This window comes from Jaculus jaculus, chromosome 4, assembly GCF_020740685.1.
Source record: "Jaculus jaculus isolate mJacJac1 chromosome 4, mJacJac1.mat.Y.cur, whole genome shotgun sequence".
Taxonomy (NCBI): Eukaryota; Metazoa; Chordata; class Mammalia; order Rodentia; family Dipodidae; genus Jaculus; species Jaculus jaculus.
Window position 1 is genome coordinate 158,889,311 of NC_059105.1, and position 8,926 is coordinate 158,898,236.

Genomic DNA, 8,926 nt, shown 5'->3' on the forward strand with positions numbered 1-8,926 from the left:
TAGAGAGAATGGGATAGGCACACCAGGGCCTCTAGCCACTGCAAATGAACTCCAGATGCATGCACCACTGCATCTGGGTTTACGTGGGTCCTGGGGAATCGAACCTGGGTTGTTAGGCTTTGTAGGCAAGTGCCTTAAGTGCTAAGCCATCTGTCCAGCCCAAGTAAAAGGATTCTCAAGCTTACAGAAGAGCTGCAAGAACAGCACCATGTCGGCAGCCCCTTCCCACTCTCCCGTGTTGGACTTGTGCCCCAGCTACCCCTTTACCCCATGTATGTTTTCTTTTCTTCCTTTTTTTTTGGTTTTTCAAGGTAGAGTCTCACTCTAGCCCAGGCTGACCTGGAATTCACTATGTAGTCTCAGGGTGGCCTCAAACTCACGGTGATCCTCCTACCTCGGCCTCCCGCGTGCCGGGATGAAAGGTGTGCGCCACCACGCCCAGCATCGCATGTATATTTCTGACATGGCTCCAGTCAGCTCTGAACACTCCAGTGTCTACCTTCCAGGGCAAGGCCCTCTGCACTGACCCAAGAGTTCTCCCTGTCAGGCATCAGCAATGACATTTGGGCCACTTCACATTTTGCTAGCTGCCCCAGTTCTGGCCCAGGCCATCTTGTCTCTTTCGTCTTTCCTTGTCTCTCAGTCTTCACCAGTCTTGAAGAGTTGAAAACTCTGTCCTTGAGCCCCACGGACAGACTTGGGGGCTTCCCGGAAGAGACCTGGGGAAAGTGGAATGAGTGCCCGGTGACCGGAGGTGATCCGTCCCACCTCGGTGCTGACGTCATTACCTGCTCAGTTTGCCCTCAGCTGCATTTCTCCACTCAGTCCCCTTCCTCCCTTTGATTTAAATTAGCATTTTGAGGCCTGGAGAGATGGCTTAGTGGTTAAGGCGCTTGCCTGCGAAGCCTAAGGACCCAGGTTTGATTCTCCAGGCCCCATGTAAGCCAAATGCACATGGTGGCCCATGTGTCTGGAGTTCATTTGCAGTGGCTGGAGGCCCTGGCATGCCCATATTTTCTCTCTCTCTCTCTTTCTCTCTCTGTCTCAAATAAATAAAAGTTTTTAATTAGCACTTTTTATAAAGTTTCTCTTTTAAAATTATTTTTATTTATTTATTTGCAAGGAGAGAGAGAGAGAAAACAGACAAAGAGAGAATGGGCACACCAGGGCCTGTAGCCACTGCAAATGAACAAGGAACACACATGTGCTCCTTGCGCAATTGGCTTACGTGGGTCCTGGAGAATCGAACCTGGGTCCTTTGGCTTCTCAGGCAAATACTTTAACTGCTAAGCCATCTCTCCAGCCCTTAAATTAGCATTTTGCGGGCAATCTGACATCACAGCTTTCTGGTCCTCAACAATGCTTCAGCCCTGGTCTTGACATCCATTAATTCCTGCCTGTCACTGCCCACGTAGAGATGGCAGCTAGAAACTGAGCATGATGGCACATGCCTATAATTCTGGGACTCGGGAGATGGGCAGGATTATCCCTGAGCTTGAGGCCAGCCTGGTTTATACAGCAAGTACCAGACCAGCCAGGACCACACACTAAGACCACCTGAAACACCCTTCCTCCTCTAGAGAAGAGAGGTGCCAGCTAGTGACGCTCTGTGTTGATCTTTCCGCACTCTGGGCATTTTTTTTTTAAACTTTTTTTTCGTTCATTTTTATTTATTTGAGAGTGACAGAGAGAGAGAGGGAGAGAAAGAAGCAGATAGAGAGAAAATGGGCACGCCAGGGCCTCCAGCCTCTGCAAACGAACTCCAGATGCATGCGCCCTCTTGTGCATCTGGCTAACGTGGGACCTGGGGAACCGAGCCTCGAACCAGGGTCCTTAGGCTTCACAGGCAAGCGCTTAACCGCTAAGCCATCTCTCCAGCCCAGTCTGGGCATTTTGAGAGAAAGAGAGAGAGACCATTTCCAGGTGCTGCTATGCACCATTCCACAAGGATATTCAGGAATTACCACTCCAGCTCCCTTCCTTAGGTCACCTTGTGCCACCTCGTGCATCTGGCTGGCGAGGAATCTGAAGAGCCGAACGTGGGTCTTTAGGCTTCGCAAACCGGCACCTTAACCACTAGGCCATCCCTCCATCCCCATACCCAGCTTGGACACGGGGCCCTGGGAATGAACTCGGGGCTACTTTATTTAGCCACTGAGCTACCGCCTGGCCCTTGTGCTGTCCGCCCACAGGCCACCGAGGAGAAGGAGGAGATGGAAGAGCTCCAGGCTTACAACCGGCGGCTGCTGCACAACATCCTGCCCAAGGACGTGGCTGCCCACTTCCTGGCCCGGGAGCGGCGCAATGACGAACTGTACTATCAATCCTGCGAATGTGTGGCTGTCATGTTCGCCTCCATTGCCAACTTCTCCGAGTTCTACGTGGAGCTGGAAGCCAACAACGAGGGGGTCGAGTGCCTGCGGCTGCTCAATGAAATCATTGCCGACTTTGACGAGGTACTCCTGGGGGTCATGGGTCACCAACCACCCCTTTCTCCAACTGGGGGCGGTGATGGTGAACATTGATGATAAGAGTCTGGGCCATGTCCCAGACACTGTCGCAGGCTCCTGGTATATGCTACAGATGAGAAAGTTGAGGTTCTCACACCCTGTGTTTCCCAAGTGACTAGGCTAAGTCCCCATCAGGTCATTGTGCTAAAGCAGCCACAGCTGAGCTTTCATCCCAGACTGCTGGGATTTGAACCTTCAAGGCCTCCGTACCTGGGATGACCCAGTATCTGTGCCCAGAGCTGTTAGGAGAACCAGAGGAAGGAGGAATTTCCAGGCAAATAATCAAGACTGTGGGCAGTGCAGAGAGAAACGAGCTGGTCTCGACTCTGTCATGGGTGTAAGAACACCCCCCACAGGACCAGGCTATGCAGCAGGATAAGGAATGTGGGGGGCTTCCAGCAGGCCAGATAGGGTGAGGTGGGCATGTGAGCTGCTGAGAGGGAAACACAGGTAGACCACCATTCCCGTGCAGCAGGTGTGAAGGAGGCCCAGCTCTTCCTCAGAGCCTTACCTGAGTCAGTGCCCTCCCTGTGCTTCCCTCCACCTCGTTGCCCCTTCCTTTGACCCCAGTGTCTCAGGCTTGGTGGTGGTGGTGGTGGCGGCGGGGGGTGACCTGGGACTGGCTCACTTCTGTCTAGATCATCAGCGAGGATCGATTCAGACAGCTAGAAAAGATCAAGACCATCGGCAGCACCTACATGGCCGCCTCTGGCCTCAATGACTCCACCTATGACAAGGTGGGCAAGACCCACATCAAAGCTCTGGCTGACTTCGCCATGAAGCTGATGGACCAAATGAAGTACATCAACGAACATTCCTTCAACAACTTCCAGATGAAAATTGGTGAGGGGCTTGGGGGGGGGTGTAGAGATGAAGCTCAGTGGGAGAGTCTGGAGGGAGGGTGGTACAGAGATTAGTGAGGGGGGGGCTGATGGTGTAGAAGGCTCCCCTATGCCCCCTCCCCCAGGTCCATTGTCTCCTCCCAGGGGCAGAAGGGGAGGCAGCAGCAGAGGCTGGTAAGATGGTGTGTGGCACCCTTCACATAGTGGAATCATTGCCCGGTGGTGCCTCAGTGTACCCACTTGCAGGCCATTTGCAGTACACCCTCTTTCTGAGTTCCCGCCTCGTCCTTGTGTTAGACTCAGGCTGTCCCTGCTGGAAGGCTTTGTGGAGTGCTCTATGCTGGCAACTCAAGGCCTTCTGGTGGCTTTGGGAATATGACAAGTGCCATTTGTATCCTTCAGAACCGATCAAGTCAATAGTAGGGTTTTATTGAGAAGTATTCCTCCAAATTCATTCATTAAAATGAAAAGCAAACACTTGCTGCATTTACAGAAGTATAAACATGTTACTACATATTGAGCATATATTCTGCAGAATTGTTTTTAATTTTATTTATTTATTTATTTATTTATTTATTTATTTATTTAAGAGCGACAGACACAGAGAGAAAGACAGATAGAGGGAGAGAGAGAGAATGGGCGCGCCAGGGCTTCCAGCCTCTGCAAACGAACTCCAGATGCGTGTGCCCCTTGTGCATCTGGCTAACGTGGGACCTGGGGAACTGAGCCTCGAACCGGGGTCCTTAGGCTTCACAGGCAAGCGCTTAACCGCTAAGCCATCTCTCCAGCCCCATAATTGTTTTTAAAAAGCTAAACATGAAAAGAAGCAGGTAATATCGACAGGTGTTTTTGGTATTTTAAGACAGGAACGCATGTTGATCTTCCTAACTCTCAGCCTCCTGACCACTGGGGTCTTAGGCACGAGCCGCCATGCCCTCAGCTTTGGGAAGCACAGTAACCTTACCAAAGTGAGTTTGTAGGTTGCTTCTGAGTTCCAGGAGCCGAATGCCTCTGCTCTGAACGCTTTGCAATCCGCACGTCCTGGGGAAGCAAGTAGAGAGGATAGAATGCTAAATCAAGCCCCAAATCTTTGCTGGACCCCACCTTTATTTTTCTTTCTTGTTTTGTTTTTTGGTACTGGAGATTAAATGTAGGGCCTTGTACATGCCAGGCAAGCACTCTACCAACTGAGGTACACCCCTAACCCGAGATGCCATATTTGTCAAATTCCCTGTGAGACGGTCTTAAGGAAGCTCCATGAACACTATTGTGGTGTCCATAGACAGTAGTTCGGCTGTGGAACAGGAGGGAGAGAGATCTGAGCAGAGGGTGTGTGTTGATTTCAGAATGGTCAAGGCCATATTCTACTCAATGGGAAAACTTCAGACAGCCAAGCAGCATGGCAGGTGCCTATAATCTCAGCTACTCAGGAGGCAGAGGCAGAGGCAGGAGGATGACTAGAACCCAGGGGTTTGAAGCTATTCTGGGAAACGCAGCAAAGTCCCTATCTCAAAGCAAACAAAAATAAATAAATAAATAGAGAAAGACTTCAAATGTTAAAAAGTCACAGTGGGGGCTGGAAGGATGGCTTAGTGGTTAAGGCATCTGCCTGCAAAGCCAAAGGACCCAGGTTCAATTCCCCAGGGCCCATATTAGCCAGATGCATATGGGGGCTCATGCATCTGGACTTCATTTGCAGTGGCTAGAGGCCCTGGAGCACCCATTGTCTCTCTCTCTCTCTTCCTCTTTCTCTGTCAAATAAATAAATAAAAATATTTTTTAAAAAAAGTAACAGTGGGCTGGAGAGATGGCTTAGCGGTTAAGCGCTTGCCTGTGAAGCCTAAGGACCCCGGTTCAAGGCTCGATTCCCCAAGACCCACGTTAGCCAGATGCACAAGGGGGCGCACGCGTCTGGAGTTCGTTTGCAGTGGCTGGAGGCCCTGGCGCGCCCATTCTCCCCCCCCCCCACCCCGTCTCTGCCTGTCACTCTCAAATAAATTTAAAAGAAAAAAAAAAGTGACAGTAATTCACATATAATTCACATATGCTGAGTTTTCAGTTACCAAGACTAGCATTAAGCTGAAATATTGTTAACTAAAAAACCAATCCCGTGATCACTAACATCTTTAGGAGACATTTGGTACTGGTCACAGTGTCAGGAATTGGGCTGTCTCTGAAACAAACTCCCTCTTTTGCCCTCTGGGCACAGTGCTATGTGGAGGGAACCAGGTTTCCGTCTTGCACGTTGGGGCAGGGCAGCTCCACCTGCCGGCGCCAGCCCTTGTCGGTGGTTTCTGTCTTCCCGGTGTCCCAGCGCTAGGATCTTCCCCCGGCAACTTTGCTGGCCTGGCCTGGCCTGCAGTGAAGTCACTTTGTGGGACGGAGCCATTCACCCACGTGGCAGGGATGCCTTCAGTTGTGGGCTTTGAGGATCGAAACCATGTGGCTCAGTGTGGCCAGACCATCCCAAGAAAGCCACGTGGGCTAAAAGGCCACGTGTCCTGTGACGGGACTTGGAGGAAGCGTGAGAGGGAGGCAAGGGAGGAGAAAGAGGGAGGGAGGGAGGGAGTGCTCTGTGCTGAGTCTGGGTTGAGTTATGCAGCCTTGGAGTTACGCAGGTCACTCGTGGCAGAGACTGAAGTGAGGGCGCTTGAGCTGGCAAGGACGGGTAATGCAGAGAAGTGGACGCCTGCAGGGTGGAGCCTGGCCTCGGGCTGGGCGGGCCTGCACCGTGCCGAGAGAGGAATGTTCGCGAGGACGACAAGGTACAAATACGTGTGGCTGACTTCTGTCCCCACAGGGCTCAACATCGGTCCTGTCGTGGCCGGGGTCATCGGGGCTCGGAAGCCTCAGTACGACATCTGGGGTAATACCGTGAATGTGGCCAGCCGCATGGACAGTACTGGGGTGCCCGACCGCATCCAGGTGAGTGCAAAAGTAGCGCCTATGCATGGTACCCACACGGAGGGACCCTGTCTGTCTTGGGCCAGGAGCTCTTGACTGCAAGCCACTCACAGTGCCCAGATAGAATTTCTCTAAACCCACAGATGATGGGGCCCCGGGCCTGTCATCCTGGAGAACGGGTCTTCAGTACCTTGGACAGAGCCCGGGCTTGCTCAAAGCCCTCTGCTGGGCACAGAAGGAATTGAGCAGGTGTAAGCAGGTGGGCAAGGCTGCTGGCAAGCTACAGGGACCCACCCAGGCACACAGGAGGGCACAGACAGCTGCAGGGAGCAGATATTACCCAGCAGGGCCCACAGCTCACCAGTCCTGGTTAAAGACAACCAGATAAGGCTGCCGCTCCGAATCTGGTGTTTCTACCACCCCGAGCAGCCAAGGGGCCAACCAGGCACGGGGCGGTTTCTTTTCCTCTCTGCCCACCTTCCAAGCTGGTACGCACGATCCCCGTGCCTGCAGCGCCCTGGATCCTCTTTTTCCCTGTCCTCAGGACTTCCTTGTGCGTTTTTAGTGCTCCGCTCGGCCACAAAAAGGCCCAGAAGCAGTCTTGGCCTGCATATCTATCTGTAAGCTCCCGAGAAGCCGTGGGGGAAACTATCAGCTTCCCTTGCTGTTTCCCCTTGTGCGAACTGTACCATTTGAAAGGTCTTGTGCCTGTACTGACGCTGCTTGAATTCTCCTCCCTTGTCTGTCTTGCAAGGCCTCTAGGCACAACCATGGTCAGATGGACCTGGCCCGGGCATCCTGTGCATGTGTTCTGAGGTATCAGGCCTTTTTTTTTTTTTTTTTTTTAACCATATGGCTTTTTCCTAAGCACATCCTTGGGCCAATAGAGAGAAAGGACTTACTGGATGGGAACTTGGAGCCTAAGGAGAGGTTTGGGGGGGGGGGGCTGGGTGTAAGATGTGTGCAGAACTTCTAACCCAGGGGCTTGTGTGATGAACTCTTAGCAGCACCTCCCCTTCACAAGGGCTCTCCCAGGTGGCAGAACGGCCTGTGGGAGCTTGGACAATGCCCAGAACGGGACCCACGCCATCCTAGGAGCCCTGGCTGTCCTGCTCCCATCACCAGGCCCTTCTTCATCTATCACCACAGCCACAGACTAACCGAGAAAGCCCTAGCGAGTTCTCCTCTGTGTCCCCAGAACTAAGGCCGAGGCCAGTCCACGATCTGAAGCCAAGTCCAGGTTCTCACATCCGTTTCCCACAGGCAGGCGGTGCACTTTGCTGAGCCTGGGCATGGGAATAGGAGTTACCCAAAGAAAGATGAAAGGAGACGAGCAATGGCTCTCTGAGCAGTCACGGAGCCATCCCTCGAGGCAACACTCTGGCCCCAGGGGCCATCTGGCTCTCTTACATACCCCTAGAGCACGCACAGCAGTTGGCAGACCTCAGGCCACTGCAGAAGACGAGTGGGCTCCTCATCACGATGCCCGGCACTTCCCATGAGCGAGTCCCCAGGAGGCTGTGGTGCAGGGCCTGCCCCCCTTCTTGTGCTCAGACCTTGCTGGGGCATGAACACTCGGAGGAAGATGTGTCCCACAGCTGCTCAGCGGCTCAGGTCAGCAACAGCCTGTCTTCTTACCTCGTGTGTCTCCTTAGGTAACCACGGACATGTACCAGGTGCTGGCCGCCAACACATACCAGCTGGAGTGCCGGGGTGTGGTCAAGGTCAAGGGCAAAGGCGAGATGATCACCTACTTCCTCAACGGAGGGCCTCCCCTCAGTTAGCAGCTGCGGGCCAGCGGTGCCAACAGCCTGGCCTCCGGAGGACCAGAAAGGCTTCTTTTTTGTGTGTGTACAGCAGGCAGGCAAGGCCTGTGCCCCAGCCGGCCGCGGTGACATCTCCACACTGACCGCAGCAGCCCCCGGCCAGGGCCCCGGCTGCCAGCACCCTGGGAGCACCAAGCTGACCAAAGATGTTTCCCTCGGCAGAAGACTCCCCGAGACTCGACCCGAGCCCTGAGTTTTCTGACAGGTGCCGCCCGCTGCACGGTGGAGGTGCCACTGGAGCCCTCATCAGGTGGTGTGGCGCAGCGCAGAGCCGCAGGCCCGGGGTGACACCTTGGTGGCATTGTGTGGGTAGGTGGGCTTGAAGTTGACCTGGGGGGCGGTGGTGTTTGCCCAGGGACCTCAAGAGTCTGCTTTTCCATGTGAGCCTTTAAACTTCAGACAGGCCACACCCTCTGCTCCCCGATGGGGCTTTGGGCTGGGAGCGCTGGCTTTCGAGGGCCTGTGGCCTTTGCACCCTCCGCCCACACCTCCACACGTGCAGACGGTACCCCGTGAGGGAAACGGGACTGGAGGCAAGAGGACACCAAGCAAGGAGGGGTGGCTCTGAGAAAAAGGAAATCTTTATTAAATAAAACAAAATGAGTTTTCTGTGCCCTTCTTTAGACTATGCTGGTCGTATGCGTGTAAGAGACACACAAGCAAACGAGGGTGCCACTGGGGAGGGGGGGGGTGGGCGGGCGGGGGCCCCCAACTTGTCTTTTTTTGTATTTTTTATTTTGTATGATTGAAAACCTTGGAGATCTAACAGAAATACCAAATTCTATATTTTGTAAATTCTCTATATTAGAAAACAGCCGCGCACAGCAGGGCGTCTCTGCTCATT

The 8,926-nt window shown here is 53.3% G+C and overlaps 1 protein-coding gene across 1 annotated transcript in view; it reads left to right on the forward strand.

Moving 5' to 3' along the window:
• Adcy5 (adenylate cyclase 5) overlaps window positions 1–8,700 on the forward strand; it is a 185,133-nt gene extending 176,433 nt beyond the window's left edge. Inside the window, exons 18-21 of the mRNA XM_045147561.1 lie at window positions 2,193–2,456; window positions 3,149–3,353; window positions 6,153–6,277; window positions 7,912–8,700. Of these exons, the coding sequence (XP_045003496.1) occupies window positions 2,193–2,456; window positions 3,149–3,353; window positions 6,153–6,277; window positions 7,912–8,040 (723 nt within the window). The 3' untranslated portion in view covers window positions 8,041–8,700. The remainder of the gene's footprint in view (window positions 1–2,192; window positions 2,457–3,148; window positions 3,354–6,152; window positions 6,278–7,911) is intronic.
• The last annotated feature ends 226 nt before the right edge of the window (window positions 8,701–8,926 follow it).